Source organism: Ptychodera flava, unplaced genomic scaffold, assembly GCF_041260155.1.
Source record: "Ptychodera flava strain L36383 unplaced genomic scaffold, AS_Pfla_20210202 Scaffold_60__1_contigs__length_796720_pilon, whole genome shotgun sequence".
Taxonomy (NCBI): Eukaryota; Metazoa; Hemichordata; class Enteropneusta; family Ptychoderidae; genus Ptychodera; species Ptychodera flava.
The window spans coordinates 162,501-189,662 of record NW_027248382.1 but is presented as its reverse complement, the minus strand read 5'-3'; the positions used below and the strand labels follow the sequence as shown (position 1 = coordinate 189,662).

General features: G+C 37.5%; 2 protein-coding genes and 2 long non-coding RNA genes across 4 annotated transcripts; all 4 read left to right on the top strand.

Moving 5' to 3' along the window:
* The first annotated feature begins 2,932 nt into the window (after window positions 1-2,932).
* Window positions 2,933-6,797, top strand: LOC139128572 (uncharacterized). Its single transcript, XR_011551342.1, has 3 exons — window positions 2,933-3,058; window positions 5,706-5,794; window positions 6,661-6,797. It is a non-coding gene; the product is annotated as an uncharacterized lncRNA (long non-coding RNA).
* Window positions 6,798-8,713: 1,916 nt separating this feature from the next.
* LOC139128571 (uncharacterized) lies at window positions 8,714-10,321 on the top strand. Its single transcript, XR_011551341.1, has 3 exons — window positions 8,714-8,799; window positions 9,408-9,605; window positions 10,201-10,321. It is a non-coding gene; the product is annotated as an uncharacterized lncRNA (long non-coding RNA).
* A 433-nt stretch (window positions 10,322-10,754) lies between these two features.
* LOC139128570 (bone morphogenetic protein 1-like) lies at window positions 10,755-12,839 on the top strand. The gene is made up of 5 exons (XM_070694326.1): window positions 10,755-10,850; window positions 11,461-11,586; window positions 11,675-11,802; window positions 12,133-12,393; window positions 12,700-12,839. The coding sequence occupies exons 2-4, from the start codon at window positions 11,484-11,486 to the stop codon at window positions 12,349-12,351; spliced, it is 450 nt and encodes a 149-aa protein (XP_070550427.1). The 5' UTR covers window positions 10,755-10,850; window positions 11,461-11,483; the 3' UTR covers window positions 12,352-12,393; window positions 12,700-12,839.
* On the top strand, window positions 12,358-16,793 carry LOC139128585 (uncharacterized). The gene is made up of 8 exons (XM_070694335.1): window positions 12,358-12,397; window positions 12,700-12,867; window positions 13,237-13,458; window positions 13,701-13,901; window positions 14,402-14,539; window positions 15,240-15,293; window positions 15,869-15,939; window positions 16,564-16,793. The coding sequence occupies exons 1-8, from the start codon at window positions 12,358-12,360 to the stop codon at window positions 16,774-16,776; spliced, it is 1,107 nt and encodes a 368-aa protein (XP_070550436.1). The 3' UTR covers window positions 16,777-16,793.
* The last annotated feature ends 10,369 nt before the right edge of the window (window positions 16,794-27,162 follow it).

The following is a 27,162-nucleotide window of genomic DNA, read 5'->3' as shown; positions in this document are numbered from 1 at the left end:
TTTATTACGCTTTGCGCATAGATATCGAAATATTTGTGTGAACAGGCTTCATTCATAAACTACATGAAGAAGTCAACATCACGCACGCCATCGCTACAAGTCCTCCTTATCTGAATGAACCCCTAGAGGAATATCACCGGGATTTAAAAATTGTCGTACAGGGCGAATGTTTTTAGTTGCTATATGCCATTACAATTGTAACCGATCAAAACTATCCTTTACTTTAAATCTCTCCTGATTTTGATCGCGTTCGATCGTCGTACGGCATGGAGAGGGGCCGCCATTTTGTTTGTTTACACTGAGAGTTATCATGTCAACAGGCGTCGCGCGCGCGAAATCGCTGTTACGCGTCACGCCATTCACTCGCTACCTCTTCAGAAGTAGACCGTGCCGTGCAAACGGCAGAACGTTTGCTATAGGATGTAACAAATACAAGAACTTTAACAGAAAACTCTGAGAAAGCATTTCAAGACTAAACATGTTATCTCCGTATTTAGTAACTCGAAATATCCGTGTTCCTCAAAGCCCTTCAATATTATAGTGATATCACCTCGCAGTCAGAGAGCGGAAGCCATTTTGTTGGTTTACGTTGTTTACCATCAAACCGAAGTGGTTTGAAAATTCTCTAAAACAAGTTCATCTCGCATATCTCGACGTTTACCTGAAACATTACGGCTGATATTTTACGTTAAACTTACTAAGAGGAAGCGATGTTGGCATGGGTATATATGATGATTATTCTTATTATACTGGATTTGTAAACAAGTGCATTTTATATCGTATACGTCAAATTGTTTGAACGTTTTTCGGAAAAAGACGTTTCATACTATAAAAATGTTAATCAGCTTGAACAATAAGAAATATAGAAAATTAAGCTTTGAATAACAAATATTTCTCCTGAGCAGTTAGGACAAATTGGAATTTGAAATACTTGAATACTTTTGCAAACACACGCTATTTAAATATAGATAGTATTTCATTTTTCTTATTGTTATTACATTTTGTGTTTGAGTGACTTCAAATAACAACTTTAATAGTTCAAGATAGTTCAAATGAATTTCTCTAAGATTTATGGTCAGCTTATTCCCTTTTTTAAAATTTGGTCAGATTTTAAACAAATCTCCTTCATTGTAATTTATTTATGATTGTACAAGGTATATTTATGAGACAAAGTGTTCTATGTTTTTGAAATGTCAGTCATCAAGTGTGAAATCATAGTGTTTGTTTTTAATGTGTCAATAAGAATCATTACACATTTCGGTCACAATGTATAGTATCAAGAAGAAATTTTGAAGATAGTGACCGTCAAACTGTTGCAGATATACATATTTAAGAATATGCATCATGTTCTTTGACTTTTTTGGGAGACAATGACCAAACTGTCTGAGCGATATCAGATACTTCAGGGTTTCAAATAGCATAGCTTATGGATCCCATCAACTATACTAGGCATGGTTAGCTAACCATAGTCTATAGTCAAGTCGTAGACTTATGTGTGTATGATTATGTGTATGGACAAGATGCAAGTTAATAAAACTATCTCACATCGAGAGTTATATGACGCCTTGTGTTTCGTGAATGTTTGAAGATGTATGCTGTAACGTTTTGTTGATTGTATGTGTAGTCGTAAGATGTAAACATGCACAGAACACGTGTAGGTCAAAGGTAAGTGGCAACATGCCAGACGGAAAGGTTACCAGTGTGTTGATCGCTGAATATATCTGCCTCCGAATAGAGCCATTTGTACAATCTGTCAAATTAGAAAACGGTCCTGTTTTTTCTCAGATTGCAAATCTGTCGTGAAAAAATCGACCTGGATATTTCTGCAATCGCGTGCTTAATCCTAGGATGGCGAAAGAGGCGACGCGTCTGTGGAAGGGTTAACAGGCAAAGTTTGTAAAATTCAGAAACATCGGTACGCTTTTGTGCCATTATACTCTCAACCTCTCATTTGCCACTGCCTGTGGTGGCAGGCGTGACAGAGGGTGTAACGCATTACATCGAACAGGGCTATGTGAGCTTATTAGGCCACTTTCCAGCTGAAAACAGCGAAAAAAAGAATTCAGTTAAAAATCGAGAGAAACAAAAAAACGTCAGGAGTTACCTTTCAACACTTTATGACTGCTAACGATTGATTACGATTGACAACGATTGCTGGAATTGATTTGATGTCGTGTTTACCCTTCTCGTTTTAGACACACTTGAGACGCATTATCACTCTGTCAGTGTTAATTTCGGCTAAGTTGAGGGGCTACTGTGCGTTGTTTCTGAAACTTTCACTCAACAGGCTGGCTGAAAACTTACCGATGTTGCTATGAAATAATCAAGGGACCGATCAACCACACAGTGGCCTTACTTTCAGATTGTTGAAATTGGAGTTAACAATGAAAATATGCATCATATGTAGTTCAGAACCACTACGCTAAAATTCAAGTGACTAATATTTCATCAGTGTTTCTTTGTCAGTGCACAATACTTATCATATAAGTTCATTGTCCTTTATAGTCCTCCAATTGACATTTTCCAACATTTTAAAGCGCTCACCGCGAATTTATCAACTTTATATTTTTTTTATAAACGTCCTTTCAGAAGAGGCGATTTGGGTTCATTTAAATATTTCATTGATCATAAACTGCTGAGTCGGGTTTAAGAAACACAAAAATTTAAACCAAAGTAGGTGGACAGTGGCGCATCAATTGTTCAAATAGCGAACTGCGGCATATACTCATTATTATAGATCTTAAAAACTCTAAACGAAATAAAAACAAGTAAAAGGCCCCCTTGAAAGACTTGATTGCCGTTCGTCATCCAAGTGAATTCCGTATTATTAACCACGGATTCGTTATAAGTAGTGTGCTTCCATTGTCCACAACTGAGAGGAACATTGTATGTAAATAATCCCGGGGCTAACTCTTGATGTTCTTAAGAAACGCCAGCCTGCACGAGGTCTTAAAACAAACACTTGAGGAACTTCTCCTATAAAGTCTTATTTGATATAGCGTCTGCGCAAACGTCTCAAGACGAAGAGATGGAACAAGGGGGAATTTATCTGTAGCCGGTGAGTATGGTTACCGTTGTTATCCTATTATATTTAAGTTTATTGAACAATCACATATACCAGCTCGAACTTCCTCCTGGCAGCCGTTAGATTTGTTCTTTCGAAGTTGACATTTGTTTTTTTAAACTATAGATTTCAACGAATACCAGCTGTATTAGAAAAAGAAACAGCTTCAAAGTTGCCCTACTTATTTCAAGCACAGAAGTATTTGTGGAAATATGCTTCTTGTGCCAATATTGTTGCCGAATATTTTGATTAAATGCGAAATTATTCCATTTCATTGATTGATGAGTTTGACAGGAATCACAGACAAAACAACTTATTACCTTCATCATGCCAGCTGTTTTCCGAGAATCAAGGGAAGGGGAAGACTCTTTAGAAAAACAACACTCTACTTAAAAGGTGGCTTTCTGAGGGTAAAACAGTTACTGGCGTATAGAACACTATAGTAGGTCTTTTTGTTTGATTTCTGAAATATATGCAACAAATTGGGCTGATTGCCGATTGGGCTGATTTTCAGTCCAAGCAAAGGAAAAAGTTGTCGTTCTTTTGACAAAGGTATATTTGCATAGAAAGTGACATCATTGGTACTTCCCCTTACAAAAGTAGCAGTGATTTAATCTACTGTGACGCATAACAAGACGCTGCGATCCATTGTCAAGGACCCACTTCGACAAACAGCAAGAAAAGAACGTAAATGATTTATCTTCATCTTATATTGACAAAAAACAAAGAGCCTAGATGCGCAACATACAATAACTATTACCGGGTACGACAAGGTAATTGTAAATTTGGCTAACCCATTTTAAATCCTATTTGAGCAAATTTGAGAGTCGCCCGAGCATGCAGCATATCGTCAAGTTCGACTGGTGGAAACCTTTGAGTCTATATTTTGTTATGAAGCCAGTCGTTGAAAACAGCAACTTCGGGACGCTTTTTTATAACGGTGTTTCGTTTTGTTTTTGTTTTTTGGGTTTTTTTTTTGTGTGTGAGAGACTGGGACTTTCCAGCACCGTAACAATACAAGGCTGACAACAATGGAGGTTCAAAATAAGAAAGGTCGTAACATAATGGGAACACGTCCGTGACTAGACTCTTAAAGACGGACCCTTTACTTTGTTTAACTATAAAAAGTGTTCAACAAATTGTTGAATAAAAAAAGTGCGAACGATATAGAATGCAGAAAGTGAAGGGAAGAGTAAAGAACGAACTACTTTAGGACTAAAACTGTTGAACTGTTCTATCTACAGACACCTTCAAAACGTAGAAAGGAGCCGAACTCCCTTTTTGCCGATATTTATGTTTCGGGTACTTGCGTCATGTCATGATGATACTTCAGATATCTCTTGCTGCAGTTTTACTGTGTTTTCATTAATTATTCCATGAACGTTTTCGAACAAGAAGTTAATTTAAGGTTCATTGGAATCAATATGCTATTTACATTAGACAAGTTAACCAATCACTCTTTTCATTTTAAAATAGTAAAGCTACTTTAATAGTAAGATATAGCTTTTCATGATTGTTATCACGAAGATTATTTTAATTTGAACCACAGTTGCTTCATACAATCCCCAAAGCAGGTTCAGTGACATGATATTCGACTCGTGCTCGCCAATTCAGTCCATATATATGTACACTAGTTTGCTATTGATGACAACTGGTGCGGACTTGAATATAAATGGAATTATTAACAGCGCATTTCAATACATAGGCGATGTGTCAGCAACCTGAAGCCAATCAATGTATGTTACCAAACTCAGTTGGGAGAACGAGAACTTGTTATTGACATACACCAAAATTTATACCTGTGCTGCTAAATGGTAAATTTCATTAATTCGCAAAATCATAACAAAACATGTTTTGAAGGCTGATATACCAATTTACCAATTATGACCTTAACCTAAAATTTGGAGGCGAAAGTAGAGCTGTTCGTAACTGCCCTCCCACTGGCATACACGGAAAATGCGCCCTCCCACTGAATTTTGATTCCCACTGCCCTCCTGCATGTAAGGTTTGCCCGCTCTCAACAACAAACAAGTTCCCAACTACCCCCTCCCCCCCCCCTGACATTCCCGTTGCCCACTTGATGCCCAATAGGGAAGCTAAATCGACACAAAACCGTGCAAGCAGCTTGCAGTATACCTTGGTTTGCTCCCCTCTACGTAGGCACTAAATATCCCCTCCAGTTCTATCATCAACCATTGCTTCCCCCTCCTCTACGTACTTTCTCGTTCCCATAGTAAAACAGTTTTCTTCCCATCCACTGAAAATAATGAAATCTCTTCCCCATCAGCAGTAAACATCGATTTTTTTCTCCCTGCTTGCTGATCGGTTTTGCAATTTATCCGGCAGCTGAGAAACTGCGTACGAACACCCATTTGCACGAACAGCTTAGTTTGCGACACCTGTTTATAGGAAAAACTCAATCCAACGTCTCAGCTACTTTGTCCTTTAACATAACTTCAGATTTCGGTGGATTTAGAGAAACTTTTCATAAGTATCGTCCAGTTGTGACATAAATTACTCTACTACTGACCTTGTATTTTTTTTATTTTTAATGTTGCTCCTGACCTAGTACTTTTGATTTCTCATGTCGCGTTTTTCTTTTATTTAACATTTCCTCTTTTTTATCTCTTATATCATACAGTTCATGAGTATTAAACTATGAAGAAGAAATGGAGCATCTATTGTTTCTCGTTATACTGTTAAGCTGTGGAACTTCACAGTTTAAAACTGGTAGGTGATTGTTGGAGGTGCAATTTAATGACTGGGTTACACTGTTTCCATTGATAACACGACATATGACAATTCTGAAAGCACGTCGCAAACATTGTCAGGATAAGTAAAGTGACTAGAAGAACATGAGTAAAAATGTGACGTCGGAAGGTATTTACCCAAAGCACTATTTCGAAAAGCGCCTGGTTCTGTATAGAATGCTGTCTGCAGTTTAAAAACAATGGCGTGAGGTCAAGAAAAGAAGCACAGGGGCAGCACACCTCTGACAAAAGGGTAGTATTATCCTCTGATGTAGGGCGAGAGTGTTGCGGTAGTGACAACAAGGAGTAAAGTGCGACAAAAAACCAAGTTGCATGGCATAAAAGGGTATATTTTATTTTTGTGACGTCACAGAAAAATATTACCTCTACATGGAACTCGCCCTGGAAACTTCTTGTAGTTTATTGTTGAAGAGCAAATATCAAAGCATACCAACAACAATAAACCTGAACAGCTTGAGTGCACGGCATGGTATTACCTAGCCTTCATTCGGGTTACAGCGAAAGGCCAATTTATTACTCTCCGCGCGGCGCGTGTAAACATATCTAAATCGGTGTTGCCCAGGGCCTATGGAATTAGCAATGTATTTATGGTAATACACGGCCCGTTGAGATAACTAATCAGTGTTGTAGCGCTAGCCTTTATTACCAAACTGTTGATGTTCATTTTTGAAACGCCATGGCTATACCAAAGAGCGCATACCCGTCTAGAGAGCAGATTACAGTATAATCCAAGTCTAAAAAAACTCACCATATATATTAATCAATGTCAGTGTTAATAAACTTCACCACCCAATCTATCATTTTTAAACTTCTCTTGTCTCAAAGATGCGGTAGCTGCCCAAACATGTGATCTTTCCTTGTCCGCAGATTCAGGGACTTTCAACTCACCAAAGTATCCTGACGATTATGATACAAACACTGACTATTCTTACTGTATATCTAGTCAAGACGATAACAAATCAATACAGGTAAGTGACACTGCTGTATGAGCGCGCTTGAAATCCGCCTGGTCATATGGCTGGACATTAGTGTTGCAATTGTATTCCTGAGACCTCTCTGAAAGATTTGTGTCAACAAGGTTTGTCTGTTATGCCGTCGATGTGCAGTCAAGGATCGGTCGATAGGTCATGTGAGCGTTCCTTTTCAAAACGCCCAGACGTTTTGTTGCCGATCTTTTGTTTACGAGAGTCTATTCATTCTGTTGCCATACAAATTGTTTGACCCTTCTTCCTCTAAAGAGCTTGGCGTATTTTCGTCATGTTGACCTCGTATTGAATCCATACATCGGCATACTTCTTTGTGTAATGCGACAATTACGTTTTACGGGCCCTACTTGAACTAGTTTGTCGTAGAAAGGGGCTTCAGTAGGTAAAGGAAAGGACAAAAGAACAGCGCCATCTTTCTGCAATCTAATGCGAACACCCTCGTTTGAAATGCTACTGAAACAAATCCAGTTCTTTAGACTCATATAAATGGTTAACATGTGATGGCTTCCAATGTTACGATTGCATTTTCAGCTAGCTTTCCAAACTTTCTCAGTGGATGGATCATCAGAAAACTGTCAAACGGACTATGTGAAGGTTCACGATGGACCCAATGCAAATTCTCCACTGCTTGGAAGGTTTTGCGGGGACGAGCTGCCGAACATAGTCTACTCTACAGGGTCGACTTTATTTGTCGATTTCCACAGTGATCACTACCAGACCAAGCAAGGATTCAATGCAACGTACAGGGCAGTTGATTACAGATACCCTATGACATTTTCAGGTATGAATAATTAATATTTCAAAGGAAAACGGTATAACATGTACAATTATTTCTAAATTACACAGGAAATCCTGGAACTGGGAATCTATTTGGCAGACAGGCTGAGTGACATAGACACAAACACAGGTGCACTGAAACAAACACACAAATGACATGACATGTCCTTTAGGGGAATAGCCTCTGAGAAAATCACAGCTGAAGCTTGGTGATATGCACGGATAATTCCTTCTGCTAAACATTAAATTACATTGTTGTACAAGGTAAAACGACATTTAGAAATATACATTATTCTACACTGTAAAAAAATATTCAAGCGGTTCAAAATGAATTCATGATTTTCCAAATGCCTAAGTATATTGAGTCCGCTGCCAAACGTCCAGATGATATTGTTGCGGACTTACTTGACTGGAATGCGATAAATCATTTTATAAAATTTAAATTACTACTCTTATGTTAGTTTTTCTCTTGTTCAACGGTATGTACTCTATTCTTCATAGTGTCGCTAAGGTTCTTTTACGCTTATGTTCAATTAATACATTCACTGAACATCTCTTATATTATCCTATGTACGATAGACTTCTGCCCTCTATTGGAATGAGGTCAATAAAAAAATTCAGTTAATATAAAACGACGTTGTTATGGCATAAACCTGTTCAAATGCACTGTATAGTACCAGTATAGGAACATTTGTGATGTCTACTGCAATGAATAACTATTCGAGCTATCCAATCATAACCTTTAGAATAGCTGTTCGTAATGAATGAGAAAAGAAGAAACAGTTGCTGATTTTCATTAGTCAAAGTCATAAACAAACAATCATATTATTGTCGTATCTCCCTCGGACTGTGCATTCCAACGGCGGTATCAGATTTATTCACAGAATACAGTTCATATGATACTTAAATACGTCGCCGATTTGCATAGAAGTCGTGAATTTTCAGTAATTGTTTTATCTCTAATATTAGCTCGGAACTTGTGATACCTCCGCATCAAAGTAAGTTTTTAAAATTTAAACAGTTTGCAGGGATGCGACCGCCAGTCAGTGTACGGATTCGTTCAATCACATACCGGCTACCCAAGTCCAAATTACCCAATGGATCCATGTGTAACATGCAATCAAGACTATTGGAAATTTCACCGGCATTTATCTGCAGATCATAGATGTAAATATAGAGCAAAAACGTTCTTCTGATGGAGGTATGTGACGTAATTAGTGTTGATTATAAAGGAAGGTGAGGGCAACTTCCACATATCGTTTTATACCTTTGTCAGTGATGCGGTATATTGAATCGATCAATGTGGTTTTATGATATGGAGAAACATGGCGAGACATCGGTGAATCGATAGCGCTTTGAACCTGGTCATGTGATCTGGGTCCCCGGAATGTGTTTGTTTTAATTCTGTATAATATCTTTTATTATGTGTTTGCTTTTATTTAATCTAGATCTTTGTTCATTTACATCCGGTAACTTGCATATGTTTCTTATTTGTAAATAATATGAAGATCTCTAAGTCAGAGTTGTGACCTTAGGCAAAAGTACTTCTACAATCGACACATTTGTGTATGCCTGTCGACAACTTCCTCAGAATACTTAACGCCAATATAAATGAAAATTGTCATGCTTTATACCCTCTCGAGTATCACGATTTTGTTAAAATAAAACTATAAACATGTTATCGGCCTTTATCTTGTGGAATTAAATACATACATAACATGAAGGACCTTGTTATATAATGTTTGGTCACAAAGGGGCACTCCAACCACCTCGCTTACCTTAACTCCTACATCTATGGTCGTTTGGCAGAATGTCTACGAACAGACGAATATATCCTGGTCAAAGATGGCGTCAATGGACACGAGCTTGGAGTTGTTTGCGATATGGATGGACAAGTCTTGTTCTCTTCGGACACTGGAACTCTATTCATCCAATTCTACATGGAGAGAGTCAGAGTCCATCTTGCGTACGGGTTTTTGGCCCGCTATTCTCAGTACTACATTGCCGGTGAGTTCAATAAAAGCTAAATGCATAAATAGATTAATGCAATGATGAATGTATAATACTATTGCTGATGAACGGCTATCACAGGCAAGAATATTAATTAAAATTATTAGAAACATATCGCTTCATATTCTAGCAGTAAATCTACTAAGAGAATTACGAAAACAACCAGCAGCGTAAAGCACACATGACTTTTACAAGTCAAAGCTATACCGGTTTAAATGCGTTAATAATGAATTATACATCTTTTTTCCATTAAGACGTATATTCAATAAGCAACAAACCACATTGAGACGAGTTACTACGATATTTTGTCCGGCTCAAGACATGTGTGAATCAAACGGGATGTTCCCTTGAACAAATTCAAAAGAGAACTCGTGTTTTCCAACAGTGCTATTTCAATGAAAGACGTACTATTATTGCAGCAACCTCTCGATCGCTTTGTCTACGCCATCAATGTGGCTGAAATATATAAAACCGTATAAGGCGAAATCTCGTTAATCACGTTATGGTATGAGAAAACCGTTGTAGTCTCCAATAATATACACATTAACCTTGTTCTGGAGATTCATTGACTTTCAATTTTTAATTATTACAGCCATTCAGGGCGCGTGTCCCACTGAACAAGGTCTGTTCCTCTGTGGAAATGGAAGATGCATGTCATCACGTGTTCAATGTGATAATTATAATGACTGCGGTGATAACACAGATGAGTATTTATGTGGTATGTTTCAACCATTTATTCGCTGTCTTTGGTATACCATCAAATCACTACAGTGTAGCTGTAATTGTTTACAGTTTCTTTAATATGTAGAGTAAGTATGCATTTGTAAATGTAACATATATATATATATATATATATATATATATATATATATATATATATATATATATATATATATAAAATATATATATATAATATATATATTATATGTGTATATATATATATAATATAATATATATATATATATATATATATTTTATATATATATATATATATATATATATATATATATATATATATATATATATATATATAAACATACATATCTCAAATATTAGTTTTGAATATGTCGTTAAATATTATCTTGGCTTTTGTAAGTCCCTATGTACTTTCAGTAATGTCTTGATCTCTTTCGCAGAAAACTGTGTCTGGGTACTTGTGTAAATGGTGCTACCTGCATCGACCAAGTTAATGGATTCACTGCGAATGTGCTAGTGGTTTCTATGGACCACACTGCGAATATGGTAAGGTTAATCATATTGTCACATAGCGTCGTCAGTTATGCGACTTTTTCTGGAACCGTATGGTCGGAAAACGTCAGTTATGGTTACTTTTTGGCTAAATTGGAAATGATTATGGCACTGTCACTAGTTTAAATCTTAGTGATATAAACATAAGTAACCTTACAAGGAACATCGGTAACAAATGTCATAGTCAGGCGCTGTCGACAGGAAATTACAATAGTGTCCTCATTTAGTCCGTATGCCCGTTAAAATTACATCCTGTTCCATTTGGTCACTGGTTGTGATATCGATACAAAACATAAAATACATGGGAAATAAATGTTACAATTCTGTTCTCAGAGTGAGAGAGAGAGTGAGAGATAGACAGACAGATAGACAGACAGATAGACAGACAGACAAACAGACAGAGTGACAGAGTGACAGAGACAGAGAGAGACAGAGATTGAGAGGGAGAGCGGGGTTAGCTTTTACGGGAAACTTGTCTCCTTAAAATGCAACGATTGCACCGACCCTTGCGTGTGCGGTATTGAAGTATGCATTTGTATATTTAGATTTTAAACAAAACATTACAAAACAAGTTATTTTTATAAGTCATCACTTTGCCTTGCAGGAATCACGACATCAAATGAGTGTATGTCTCAGCCTTGTCAAAATGGTGGAACATGCGAAGACGGTTTCGGAACTTACACATGCACTTGCTTGAAAGGGTTTGAGGGACAAAACTGTGAACACAAAGGTAAGCATTTTTGTCGAGAGCTCGGCCCTGGATTTGTTGGTGATTGATACTTACTGAACTCTCCATAACGTATTCTCTTTGTTGTCAGACACCTGTGACGAAGATCTTACTATTGAGGAATACACGGTAATTACGTCACCAAATCACCCTCATGAATACGATACCTACACTTACTGTAACTATAAAGTCGATACATCTAAGAACAAACTGATTGAGGTGAGTTATGATCTTCTTTGAATTCATGACAAACTGCATATGGACTCCATAAAATGTTTGATGAAATGATTAAGTTTTGTTGTTACTGTTATATTAACGAACTCTTTTTGGCTACATTACACTAATAGTTCCATGCAATAATATGCTCTATATTGATTTAGTGGCCCGATTTACCATAGTCTAAAACAATTTTAAAATACCGAGTGCGGTCGTCGAATCAGAACGACTTTTGGCGAGATTCAATGGTGATGCATAAAGACGAAAAGAATGTTTAATTATTTTGATCAGTGTTCGTCAATTTCATAGGCTTGATCGTACAATTTGTTTTAGATTGATTCTATCATGCTTGATGTGGAAAACTCGCCCGGTTGTTCAAAGGACAGCGTCGCCATATACGATGGCGTCGACACAAACAGCCCTTTACTTGGAGTCTTCTGTGGCAATCAAAGTCCTCAAACCCTAAGGACCAGTAGCAACAGTGTCTTCATCCGCTTTGTGTCTGATGGGACTGTAATGGGAAGGGATACGAAATCAAGCTCGTCCCGATAGTCGACAATGGATTACATTCCTCGACCAGAACTAACTTCTCCAGTGAGTAAATAAGATTTATATCGTATACTTTCTTCTTAAAATGACCTCGAAATTTTTCTTCTCTGTCTGTATTAAAAAAAATCTTACCCCTTTTTGGGAGGGGCATATTGTTCCTTTTAAGAAAGTTAAATGGAAATACGCCAGCTTAGAATATTAAATTACTTTCCGGTGATGCATTTCATCTATTGACAGTGGTGTCATTCTCTGATGTACACATTGTTACACTGTTCTCTGTTTGTTAAACGTTAGCCTTTTCAACATGCATCTGTAAGGTGATAATCGATATTGTATCTTCTTTCCGTACAGTAATTAAAGATGCAGAAATCAAGGCAAAAGGTGGCTTTATAAATCTACACCGACATGGCACTTACGTTCGGTCTCGTTCTTATAATCTTTCATTAACAACGGAGGATAAGTATTTGAAGAATCATCTGAACTTTCATTACGTCACCCTCTCAGGAGTCCTCGATCCAGGTAATAAGTAACATGACTCCTCCAGTTTTGATATATATAATTAACCCTCTTTTTTCATACATTACTCTCAGCCATCTCTCTTGCAAGCTTGTAAATCAGGGTCACTCAATAGAGGTCTTGTCTCTAGTACTGGTACTTGTTTGTTGTCTATCTGTGATGTGTTGTTTGTGTTACATCGAGCTTGTCACCATGGAACTTATGACCTGATGTAGATTATGGCTTTTTATGTTCTCAATTATAATAAGGTAAAACCAGATATTTCTTTCTGGTCCAAATTGCTTTACTCTTGATACAAGTCGCAATTCTTGATCAGTTATTTTTTTTGTTTTGAATTAAAATTATCGTTCCATATCTTCCCGAAATGAACAGACCCAGCATGCAATGTTGATGTCAATACAGGGCGAAATGGAGCAGATATATATGACGTTCACAGTATCAACGATGTCAGCGTAACCGATGCCCATGAATGCTGTGAGTTGTGCAGGGAACAACAGAGTGTTTGTAAGTCATACGCGTACGACAAGGTATACAAACACTGTTGGTTGAAAAATGGAACACCACGGCCAACAGCATCAGACCAGTTTGACTCAGGTAAATCCGCGACTTTTTATGCCCTCATTCATTCTAATTTTTCGTCATTTTTCATTTGGATTAATTTATAATATTTAAAAAGATAAACTTATTTGAAGCTATGCAAAATTAAACTTATAACTGCCAGTAGCATAATAACCACGACACATAATAACCACAACAAATAGTAGCCATTGCAGATGTTCACTTGATAAGTCACTGACCCTCCATTATAGTCATATTCTACAATGTTTGGCTTTCAGGCATCACCACACGCTGTGACGACAAACGTGAACGTGTGCACGTGTACGAGAATAATATTCTTGTTGGAATAGTTTGCGACGGGGACCAAGGATCATCTTTCGATATACACGGCAACTTGACACTTGTGTTACATGTGACTGATGAACTGGTGGAAGATGAGAGGAAATTACTGGCAGGCTACACACTTTACACTGACGCAGGTGAGTTATGATTTAGTGGGTCACATTTACTATCACATTTCTGAGTACTCAAAGCTACATTAATGCAGACAATAAGATATTTCAATTATGATCCAACAATAGTAATATAAATAGAAAAATTCAAGTAAACAATTAAAACATATTTCGTTTTCTTCATCTATATTATTTCAAATATCCTACATAATTGACGATGATTTATACTGGTAAAACATTTATCAGTGTGTTTAATAGTCAATTTGTAGAATATTTTATTCGTCAGTTCTGAATAGACATCTTGTTCTATGGTTACGTCATCAGTGCCTACAAATTACAACTCCTACCACAAGCATTCTATCGATATCGCGTCATTCACGTCACTTAATCTTGTCCTACAACCCACGACTCCACGTATTACGCGATGGTGATAAGACACTTAAGCTCCATTCCATATGTAGGATATCGTGTACGATTTCCGTATGTACGATCAGGTCCCTAAGTCTGGTTTCTGTTTTGTGGATCAGATAAAAACGGATTATGCCCTGGCACAGATGACTTCCTGTGTGACAACAATCGATGTATACCCAGGTATCTTACTGAAGACAATTTCGATCACTGTGGCGATGGATCTGATATTGTACATACAACTACAGATTATTTTGGTAAGAATTAAAAACAGTCATCGGACAAATCACGATCCTTGTGATAGACTCTCTAATAACAAATATATTTTTGGTTTAGCATGGAAAGAGTCTACGTATCATTTCAACTAAAATTATTTTGATCATTGTCATTATGTGTTTCGGTATAACATTGATCCTTCTCGAATGCTCCCCGTCAATATTCTTTACTGCCATATGGTGTTTCAGTCGCAACGTCAACGACATACAGTTATCTTTGAAATATTGTGCTACAATCGAATAAATGCGATACTTGTTGAAGTTTATCAGTTCAACTACATTCATATTTAATGTGATTTTTGTGAAAGCGATCGATGGTAGGTAGAAGAATGTAGCTGGTGTCAACTGCTTTATTTTAGAATGACAATCAGCAATCTGAAAAAAAAAAAAAAATTCATCAATTTAACCAGACGCAGCAAACTTGATCACAGAGATGAAAAATTTTATTGAGAATAAAGTATCAAAGTATCACCAGACGGTATAACAAGTGATTCCAAATTTACACAAAATCCATGTTCGTCGATAGTCTTTATTATTAGTAAAACCTATTCATGTATTTGTTCTCCCAATTTAGAAATTTCTTCGTACTCAGATACTATACAAGTCGAAAAATAATTTATCATTGCACTGGATACATTCATTTTAGTTTGTTTGTTTGTTTGTTTGTTTCTTTTTGCTACAGAAACATCTACGACGGGCTTTTACAACAGTAGCGAATTAGTTTACTTATCAGCCGGTAAGTCACCTACCTGTTAACGATTATCCTTTATTTCATGAAGTAATTTTGAAGACAATTTTTGGTTGGTCACACAGTATATATTCTAAGAAATGGGTATACAATCTTAATTTCCTTATAGAATCTGTTAATTTACAGTATACGATTTATGGTTGATAAATAATATAACTTCAACATTATTTAACCATGAATTAATTGATCAAAAGATATCAAGCTCACACCATTAATGTTCATTTAAATATTGGGCCTTAGATATCACTAATATTTCGAAAAAAAATATTATTTCATTATTTTAATATTTTCAGTATTACTAAGTAACGTTAACGCTTATGACTGTAAAGACTTTAATCTTTTCACGACCATGATGGGTGAAATAATGCTCTTGTTACGTTTTAGGCGTGGAAAGTGATACAGCGAACATCACAGTAACTAAACATGAATAACCCTATTGTCGTTTTCTACAAATCAAAAACCATCATTTTGCCCTGACATGGAAGACGAAAAAGTAAAAAAAATGCATGTACTATGTCACGATTAGAGCTAGGCTAATCAGTTGATATTCTTTCTCTGTACAGCACAACAATTGTACATATCTTTAGGAGTCGCCTTTCTACTGGTAGCCATCTGTGTGGTTGTGACGTCATATGTGAGTAATGTGGACTAAGTTGTAAGTACTTTGACCCAAATAAAAAATACATGTCCGTGTGACATACAAGAAAACAACTAACACTCACTAGTTTCCCTAACCGTGGTTACTACTTATAATATAATTATAATATGCTAAATGCGTTAGTGCGCAACAAACTTTTTGTAAAATCTGTCAGTTACATTTGATAGCATTCAACTATGGCACTCTTGTATTGAGTCCATTGTATACATACATTTTGAGAAAGGGATGGATCAGAATATGTGAACAGTCCTGTAATCATCATATCAAATCTCTATGTATGTGATGTACTCATTTTGTTTGTAAAAACCTTTCCATGTACACGCAGTCTTAATCATTGTACATGCTGGATGTTAGCATATGCGATACTTTGATGATTGCTGTCCGGTTATCACGGTTCATTGACCAGTTTTAATCATTCAGAAGAAATCTTTGAGGCAATAGTGTGCCCTTTCATATTTCGGAGCAAAAGTTTTACGTGCAATGCTGCGCTTTTGTAACCCATCAGGGAAATCACATATTACAAGATCATGTAGTATTTTTGAGGATATGAACGTTTACTAACGTATCTTTGTGTTGTTGTGGAAATATTTCACATTTCAGTGCCTTTGCAGACACTTTGATAAGCTACCTAACTGTCAACATCGTATCCTGCTCAATTATGGCATGTTCAGACTGATGGCCGACAAATACGGAACGGGTGAAAGGGAACAATCTATTCCTGAAGTCCAGGATCACAGTTTAGATGAGGAAAAACCTGTAAGCTCGATAGTGCCAATATGTGAACATTTAAAACAGAAAACGACGTCCGTGTGACATATCCTGGCTTTGAGTGTCAGATAGAAAGACTGTGTTATATTGAATTAAGGAGATTGTTCCCAGCAAAGCAATCCTGTATTTATTTAGAATAGCTTCGAATGGTACATTTTGTGGTATATATTGTATCATTTTTATATAGCATCAGCATGTAAATATGTATTGTATAGTCGATAAAAAGTATTGTATTCAAGAATATTGCTTGTTAGGCTATAAACTTTACCAGTCGGCTGATGTTAATTCATTGTATGTCAGCATTAAAGTATTGTTGTTCTATGGAATTTAGGAGATTGTGCTTAGCAAAACAATCATGTATTTTGTTGTAGATTATATCCCTGTCGTATTATTTTGTGGTACATATTATAAAGTCAGATTTCATTACCTACTGTATCATTTTATATCATTAGCTAGTCAATGTAAATATGTCTTATATCGTTGATAAAAATTACTATATTCAAGAACATCTATTGGTTCAAACCTTTACCAATCAGCTGATGCTGAGTTCATTGGGGAGGACGGTATCTATAATTACATATGAGTAAAATTTTATTGGAATGGCAATATTTTCCTGACATTGCTATTTTATACCATACGTTCATATACGTAGGATTATTAATAGTTTAACTATGTTTCTTTGATTACACAAATATGTACATTGTAGAATGTGTTTGTATACGTCGTTTTGGGGTTCGTTTTAAAGGGTATAAGTGCGACACTGATGCTTAGCGTTTGCTTTCTATGCCTCTTGTGTATTTTTGTGATGATTGTCCGATATCCACATCCGATTTAGTTTCTATGTCTTCCTCTTATTTCCGACACTATTGCTAATTATGAAAACTATTGAATGGAAACAAGTTACTCATGACAATAAAATGAGAAAATCACAGTAGTTGCAGCAGCCGTCAAAAGTATAAAAATAGGCATAGTTGCATTTTACCGTATAGTCCAATGGTATAGTTGTGGTACATATTGTAAAAACAGATTTAATGACATATTTTATCATTTTTATATAATCAGCCGCTCAAGTAGGTATTTATATTTTGATAAAATATATTGTATTTTATAACATCGCTTAGTTAAACCGCTACCAATGTGCTGGCCTTCTCTGTATTTGTGTGGCTTTTCAAGTAATAATGTTCACAAATGATTTGATTGAGACCCCGTTTGGCGTTTAGCCCTTTTCTGAATTTAAAGCAAATAACAAAAAAAGTTTCTCGTCCGCTGGTGCAACAATGTTAATTACCCTTCTAAACCTCTATTTTCAAAAATCAATAATACAAAAATGACTGACGGCTACACGACCTTGCTTCCTCCAGGCTGTACTTACAAAAGTTGGTTGCTTATGAGTGATGACAACAGTATCACTTTTTGATATTATTCCGCTATTGGGCCATTCCACTTCAAAGAAGGGTTTATGGAGCACTTTTATAGCGAACAATTTAAATATTACAATGACGACACAGGTTTTCACAATTTGAAGAAGATTTATTTTTAGTATAAAATGGCGGCGGATGTAAAACATAGGCTGGAGTGTGTAAAATGGCTGTGTTTCTGTTTGATACATAACCTCATCCCTGCATTAAAATTATGAGGCCGCCAAAATCGGGTCAAAATACTCGCGCTGCGCCAGCGTTCGATTTCAAACTCGATCGAGTATGAACAGCTGAGAGCATAGACATAGCAAGCAGCTCTGCGACATCTATGAATGCACAGTGGATATAATACCCGTACAAGTCAGTTTATCTCGAAGAATTACACATGTCCCAAGACGTCAAATATGCCAAATTTACCATCTTAGTAAGCGGATTAGGGAAAACATGAAGTGAGTTATCTGTAAGCTGTAGTGTCGTAACTCGTTCGTGATTTTGTTGCTGTACGAATAAAACATTTGAAAGGTATTTCCGTCGTCTGCTCGTATATTTTTGTTCTTGGCTTACCTAAATAGAACTGAACTTCCTTTAACAACCTAAGCGAAAGTTTGACTTTCCCTAGATCTTACATTGTATCTGAAACCCGCACCACACCGGTGCCACCAGACACGATCATGACCTGTGAATCTCACTGACAGGTACAAATCAGAAATATTATGTCGACCTTCAACCTTGTCTGTCGCGAGTATTTTCAGTGCAGTTGGATTTTTGCAGCTCATTTATGGCTGTAAACTATGTAATTCACCACCCAGATACTTAAGCTTATCAACAGGAAACTTGTCGTAAAGCGGTTCTATCATAATGCTCTGTCACCGATATCTTACATGTAATCTTTAGCAGCGTAGACGACATGAAATAACTGCACGGCCACGGGACCGGCCGTGGACGATGAGAGGTGTCGGCAAATGATACTAATTTCGATACGTTTGTTTGTATGTTTTTGGTACAACTGTACTTGTGCCTAGGTGCAATATCAATGAACTGACTGCAAACAACAGAATTTTGACCATATTCATAATGATTTACGGTTTCGGATTGCTATTTGTCTTATTGGCTCAGCTGTTTTATATGTACATATACCAACGAAGTCATGCATACCAACGAAGGTCACGCGTACGCGTCCCTTTCAGAAGTTCGGTTTATATACAGTGAAAATATAATTCGTATTTTCACTAGTTAAAATATGGGTTCATATCAGTACCGTCTGAAACAATAGAAGAATCGCAATACAGGCATAGCATGTATGATAATGCTTTTTATATAAGAGATGACCGCAAATACGATTCACGTACATATGTCTATATGTAGTTGCTCCTATACTCATAACTCATACACTGATAGCCTTTACTGTATTTTACATTGATTTTTATTAGGATTCCTACATATGTCGCTACGATATCCTCGTGCTTGTATTCCTTCAATCATTTTATCGTTGCAACGTCCTACAAGCAGAAACGTCATTAAAATCCCCTTAAATTATTAGCATATCACTTATCCGGTAAGCGATTCTTGGGCATAAAGCTTCCTCTGTCGTCTCGTAAATACGAGGCGTTAGCTTGAGGGCGTTGGATGTTGTTGTTTCTAAAAAGGGTAGGCTGGGGTCAAGGTAAGCCGATTGTGGTGCTTTACTACTATTTATTGAGTTGACCCCAGTGCAGAAAAATACCCTTTGACACATGCACAGCATTGCTGCACAATCACTGCTACAAAACCATTGTATGTTTTTCCTATTTTGATATGCATAATTAATCAGCAAGACTTTTTGATGTACGGTTATGTGATTGTCTATGGTCAGTGACGATAGTACCAGCCAGTACCAGTTTTCGTATCAGTTTGTGATTTATTTTTTATGCAATTCAATGAACAAGACTACCCTTATGAAATATTATGTGTACATTTACCTTTGGAAAATGTTTTACTCGTCCAACTGTCACAGGCATTAGCAAATGTTAGTAGAACCCGTCTCTGATATTCTCAAATCAACCTGGCTACACGTCGGCAACAGCGGCAACACAACAAAACCCTACTAGGTGGCATTCATGTCAGGTAGGGCGCTATCAGGGTCACTATTGTGTCGGCTTAGTTTAAAATGTGAATACAATATTACTGAAGATCATTTACACATGACCAAAATAACATGTGAATGCCGTGTGAGCTACTGATAGCAAGAAACTGTTGTCAACATGACATGACATGACATGACATGACATGCAAATTTTTAATGCTAATTGCCATAGCGGGGATTCCCCGGGCTGACGTTGCCGACCGTAAATGGAAACGCGTAAATCCTATCATATAAAGTATATGAAGGCAACATTGACATCTACCAGGAACTACCACGTCGATGTTTTGACAAGATTATAGGATAGATATTCTACGAAGTTCTTCCGAAGGAATAGGTGGGTCATAACAAACCACTTACCGAGGCTTGTTGCTGACACAAGGAGAGTCGGCGGACGTCTTCATTGAGATCGGAAGACAAGGCAATTCTTACGACGTCTACAGGTAATTGTAAATGATTTCATGACATGTCTGATTCTACACGTGCGAAAATGGATGTCTCCATTTACTGTGAATCGCTAAAAGGATACGAAAGCTATTTGAACACTAACTTGTTTTCTGAAAGCATAATTCTTTTTACATTCAGTAGGCTAGACGTACGACTCCATCCTTCAATAGAACAACATTTAGGTAACATTATGTTGTATCGAAAGTGTAATTTTTCGCGTTTTCTCGGGTTTTGGAGACAGTCAGTACACCAATCCTGTGTAATTAATGCCCTGAAGATATTAATCGAAAAAGAAAATGCATGACCACGAACAGAGAAGAGGCTTCATTAAGTCCCATGTGTACATTGCAGTAACACATGTACACTATACATCGCGATGAACAATCACGAAATCTATGCATTCAATTAAAGGTTTAAGGGTCAAGTTCATGGTTGAACTCAAGAACTGACGTCGGCCATACGAAATTAATTTCAGATATTGCTGACAATCATGAAGGCAAATTCGCACTTACTTTCATTTTCAAATCAATCTCTCTGCCGTGTCTTCGGAACTGTTTGTTTGTTTGCAGTGTCGTTTGATATATTGTACAGACTGCTTGCCAGTATTTCTGAGTAATTATCCTGCCACACTGACCCATTGAGTTGTTTTGAAGCTATATTATTTCCGTAAGTTCACCTTGACATGGTTCTAGCTGAAAAGAGAATTTCTTAACTTTGATGTATCCAAGGCGTCTTTGTTTGAGAATATGTAGATGTCTATGAATTACATTTTATCTCTCGTCGCAATCTGCGCCAAGCTTGCCCTAAGACAATGGTTGTAAAACTATATGCTACAATGTTTCCACATTGACAGTAGTGTATGTCACTCGTAAAGTTCCTTTAAAACACGGACCGTGTTTAAACGATGGAATTCGAGGCCAACTCGATTGATTCTGGAACCTTCTTGACTCTAAAAACTTTACATTCTAGAAAAAAAATTTATTGAAGAATTCACCCTGATAATATTGTAAATCAATTCATTGCTACTTCAAAATTATATAAATCAGTGATCTCATCATGTAACCATGACGTATTCAATTTTACTTTATCCTGGATTATTTATCACCGGTTGTTCATGCTCCAAAAGTCATAAATGACAATTCACCCTTTGTTGTTACCACAATGGTTTGCGAAGCATCTAATAAGACGATTAGTGCCATTTTGCAAAATACGTTTTTTTTAAACCTTCCGACCTCTATCCCGGCCCGAGGCTATCAATTTACACGACTGAAAACAGTAGGCGTCCAGTTAGAGCCGCCTCCCTTATCTCCCCTTACCACTAGGGCTCGGCCAAGGACTCGTCTCGCATGCATGGCCGTGGGAGGCGCTCTGACTGCACGCACCTGTAGGCGGCGATTGTCTCAATTAAGATTAAGCGGTTGCCATTGCTGTGTAGCTGCTACCATACACATCAACAACATGGCTGATATTAACACCGGCTAATACAACAATAGACAACCAACCTTTTTTCGAATTCCCCATCCATTGAAGTATTTTTTTGAAAAATCGAAAACCAGCAAGCGCACACATGAGAAAAAATGCCGAGAGGTTTTGACCGTTTGACCTCGCTGTTAATTTTATGCAGGAAATTACAATAACAATGCTTGGTCGAATGACGTATTGCCTTGAGGGCGGGATAGCCAGTGGTATAGGGGGAGGAGTACCTTCAAGATAGTGATAAGTGGTGCGGATTACCGTCGCCTAGGTGTCTGGCGTATACGCGTGCCAAAAGACACCTATGGTTGATTTTCGGTTGACCAGTCTGATGGCACAGTTGCAAATACCTGGACTGAACTATTCTGTATTTTGTAGGTGTCGTTGGCACTTTGACAATAAAAGTAAAGATGCACACATATTGAGTTTATTGTCTAGTTTATGAGCGGCCAGTATTTCCAACGGCATAAATGTGTGCATTTGCCCTAGAATAAATGATTTCGAATAAAACATCGCGAATGTAACCACATTCGACGTACACTTAATTGCCCCAAAGAGCCATGGAATCGCCCGACTTCGATATGAGCCTACAGAAATTTCAAAATGCCAGATGACTTTATTTTTATAAACATAGACAGTATAGCGAGAACTGTCTATGGTAGAAGAGAAGAGAAGAGTTCAATGGCTCAATGGCTCCCCCAAAGTGTTTACACGACCGAAAGTGCGAGGTAAGTTGATATTGTACACTTTAAAAATGCGATACGTTATCTCGTCACATGCACCCGTCCTTTACATTTGTTTGGGTTTTTTTTCAATTACTGTTTGTCAGTGATTTTATATGGCAAGAGCCATCTTCGGCATCCAAAAACCATTTTTTGGCTTTTTATGTCTACCCGTTTTGTTAATGTTGTTGTTGATGATGATTTATTGTTGGTGGTAGCGGTGGCGGTATTGCTGTTTTTATCCCTGAAGTTATTGGTTTTATAGTTCTGGGGCCAAGTACCTTGACCAAAACCTAAGTGCCCGCTATTGATATGCGTCATAAGGTAACAAGTGAGAACGGCCCCACGCCTCGTCCGAGAAAACGGCCCCGCGGCAGCACGTGAATCGTCGCGATGACAAAGCCTGCTTGTACCAGGCAAACGAATTTCAAACGAATCGGTGTTTGATTATGAACTTACGGACATTCATAAAAAGAAATCGTTTAAATTGATGCGTCCATTTACAAGTTCAATGACACGATGGCAAGGGCAAAGACGCGGCCTGTGCACAATAAGCCGTGAACCAGACAGCTTGTAAAGCTCAACAAAATTTGATTCACGAATCCCGTTCGTGTCCCAGTTAGTTTTTCTAAAAACTTGGACTATGGTCTTGATTGCCTTTTTTTTCTTGGCCAGACCAAATTTAATACCTACACAGACAAAAGTGTCGTAATGTTTGTGTATCGAACAGGCGCACTGCAGAGTAAATTAAAGTTCTATCGCCCAATGGTCATGAAATCATTCAGGATCACCATTTTGCCTTGACTTTTGACAATTAACGGACATAACCGAATAGAACTTTGCTTTTAATACTCCTTTATTTCCCGCATGATCGACTTAACTATTACATACATTTGGTCACAGGTCACCCAGAAAAAAATGAGTGGGTTCAATGATACTGTGGCCGGAAATTTTTTCAGAGCGAGAAATTTTCGCAAACTTCGCGAGGGCAAAAGAAAGCGAAAACAAATCCTTGGGATATATGTAAAAAAAAAAAACATTGCGTGATTTACATCATGACATGTAACACGTTTACTCAATGCCATGATCACTGAACTTTTATAGTAAGCCTGTCACCTTGAAGGTAATACTGTAGATAACACGAGGGCTTCAAACGCACAATGGTACAAACAAACACCACAAGTGTGGCCGTCCCCGTCTCGGGGCTGTTCTCGGAGCGGGACCGTTTTCTCTGGTTTTCCGTCAATGTTTTCCACCACGGACAAATGGTAACAACACTGAACAAACCTGAATTATATGCTTGTCAAACCAGTTTGTGTCAGTGCCGCCGGTCACGCGCACCACCCAAAAGTTTGACCGTCACTTAATATCGAACAGTATTCAAAGAAACAGTCCTACTAATAACTGCCGTCCCTGCCCGTCATTCTTCTAGCAATGCCCGTCACGAAATTGGCCTTTTCAATACAGTAATAGGTCGATATCTTAATATTCCACAACATTTGTTTGTGATATAAACTTGTAAAATCATAGTCCAGGGCCCCCAAACCGCCGATCGATTTACGACCCGATAGTTATGCCGCTGACGCTGATATTCACCGTTGGTTGCCTGTGTGTGCGTACATGGACAGTCTGCATAGCCCTTGAATGTGGTCTCGGTTTTGATCAAACTTACAATTAAGGAGTATATATCAAAACAGATAAATGATTTATGTTTTCACATGGATTCACAAAAAGTTTCGCCCCGGTGTTCATTTTGGCCCTGGAATTCCATCTACCCACCCTTTGCAGAGTAGTAAGCTTATTGGGCAAGTAAACATGGATGCGCCGGTGCGATTCAACGATCAACCTGTATATCGGATCGAAAGTCAAAAATTTTACGGCTCGGACTATGATTTTACAAGTGTATATAGAAAGTATAAGGCGCGGGGTATTATATATTGACTGATTACTGTAGCTATGATAGGCTACATTCAGGACGGGCAGCGACGGGCAGTAATTTACTATATATATATTTATTTCATATACTATAGGCCACCGGCCCGTAAGTATACATATCACAAAATATAGTTACATCTCTGAAGACGCTGTAAATACAAATATAGACTGTGCTCTATAAAAATTCATTTCAGTTATACAGAACTTGTTACATTTGGAATTGCACTAGAACGTTTCTTGAGGCGTAAAATATAAATTTTGATAGATTACGTATAATAGACACATTTTCGGATTGCAATAATTTTACAAATTAACTGTAGAAGGTGGAGTATAGAAATATCTTGATAAGTACTTCGCTCTCAAATCTGTATAAAATGGACATATCAAGCAAAAGTGAAATTCATCTTCAACCTGGTGTGTATCACAAAAAGACAGATTCTATCAGCACGAGGGTTGTGTAAATATCTATCTGTCTCAACTCGTAGAGAATGAGCAGAAACACGAAAACGGCACAGAGCATGACAAAATTTCTTCTTATCTAAGACTGAAAAATATTTCTCTCTATTGAATGTTCTCTTAAATTCACAATAAGTATCCAGCTTAGAGAAAAAAAACTCAAATTAGCTTGCCATTCTTGGATGTAAATATCCTTACAACGCTGTTTAAATAAATTAATAAAAACATTTATGTTCCCAACACCTTGGTTTATCCAAGCTTCTCCCATCCCCACTGAGAAAAGCAGCTGTTTCACCCAAGTGCCCAACACTTTTTATTCTTTTCCGCTTCACCAAATTGAAACTTATAACAGGTGTACGAGAGACGGTTTTGAGGAAGAGACAATAATCTAAGCCAGAAGTTTACAACTCTTACCAGTCTAAAGGTGCGAACTGAGAAACGCCCCAATTCACCCTTGATGGCGCAGTAATTAGTAGGCAAAACAGGTGGTTTTCACCGTGGGCAGAACTCGGTGCAATGATACTGAACATTAATAGTAAGCCCGTCACCTGAAGGTAATACTGTAAGTGAAACAAGGACTTCAAAAGCATGATGTTACAACGACACCACAAGTGAAACGTACACATAGAAATACACGCGTTCCCACGTTGTGCCCACCCGGGCCACGCGATTAACATATGACTGATACTGCTGGATAGTGTTAATTGGGTCGGTAAACAGTCAAGACTACCTGGGTGATTGGCAGGTCGTGTCCAACGACGCATATGCAAAGCAGGCCAAAAGACAAAAGCCCCAAAGTTATTGACAGCTGGCCAGGGGTCACCATGAATACGTAATGAAGCTTCACTACGCAGAAACTGCGTAGTCAAGCCCTTCTTAAACGGTCAAAACCTCTCGGCATTTTCCGGCATGTGCAGCAATAGGAGTGATTTGTCACAACATAGATTGTTCAACACACTTTAATATTTAAAAGTACACTATTAAAGCCCTCTGATATTAAGTAATTGTGTAGGCTATTATTTAAGCCTACCGATTTAGTAAGTAAGGTTAGTCGTTTTGTTTGGTTATTTTGTGGCATAGTAGATGCAAGTACTATATGCAAGATTATACCACAGCGTGGTTGATTGCGATTTGAATAACAATTTAATGTGGTTACGATCATTGATTTGAAAAAAGTAATTATTTTAAAGTCTTGAACACATCAATAGGAATTTATGAAAAGATAACTATTAATCATTCAAAATTGAATGGCTATGAATATGTAATCGACTCGACGTTGATTCTCAAATATCCACAGCAAACAGAGGTGAATAACACGACGTTAAATGAAATTACAAAGTATTGTTGTCACCATGGCACGTGTGGCATAACGCATCGTTAATGCGGCCACAAGTTCCGCCAAAATTTATTGCTGCCATGCCTGATACTGATATCGGTCAAAAACAACCATGATAACCACTACCCGGTCATAAACTTTTAGCAGACATATGCTTTACAATGACGTCAGCACAAAAATCTTGCCAGTGACCATAAAGTGTATTGATGTCTATGTTCGTCATCCTTCGACAAATCTCGAGGAAGTTTATACCTGCGGGTTTTTAAAGTTTAGAGTTTTCGGTGTAAAGTGCTTCACGATATATCAGCAGGGCCATAGCTATTGTTATAGCGGCAATAGGACAACAGAATATAACGTCACATATGCCGCCCAGGCGACTCACAGCAATATAAATAAGACAAGCGTATGGAACACACATCGACAACAAATAACGAAATTATATTAAAGTCGTAATAAATATGCAGCTTGACCTTAAAAAAATACCCCGTCAAATTAAACACTCATTGTCGTCGTGTATGGCAGAAT

Bases quoted from the DNA above. Each gene is read 5' to 3' on its own strand.
- LOC139128570 (XM_070694326.1), top strand. From the start codon at position 11,484: ATGTCTCAGCCTTGTCAAAATGGTGGAACATGCGAAGACGGTTTCGGA. The intron at 11,587-11,674 runs GTAAGCATTTTT...CTTTGTTGTCAG, and splicing joins ACAAAACTGTGAACACAAAG to ACACCTGTGACGAAGATCTT. The intron at 11,803-12,132 runs GTGAGTTATGAT...AATTTGTTTTAG, and splicing joins CTAAGAACAAACTGATTGAG to ATTGATTCTATCATGCTTGA.
- LOC139128585 (XM_070694335.1), top strand. From the start codon at position 12,358: ATGGATTACATTCCTCGACCAGAACTAACTTCTCCAGTGA. The intron at 13,902-14,401 runs GTGAGTTATGAT...TTTGTGGATCAG, and splicing joins CACACTTTACACTGACGCAG to ATAAAAACGGATTATGCCCT. The intron at 15,940-16,563 runs GTGAGTAATGTG...TTCACATTTCAG, and splicing joins GTGTGGTTGTGACGTCATAT to TGCCTTTGCAGACACTTTGA.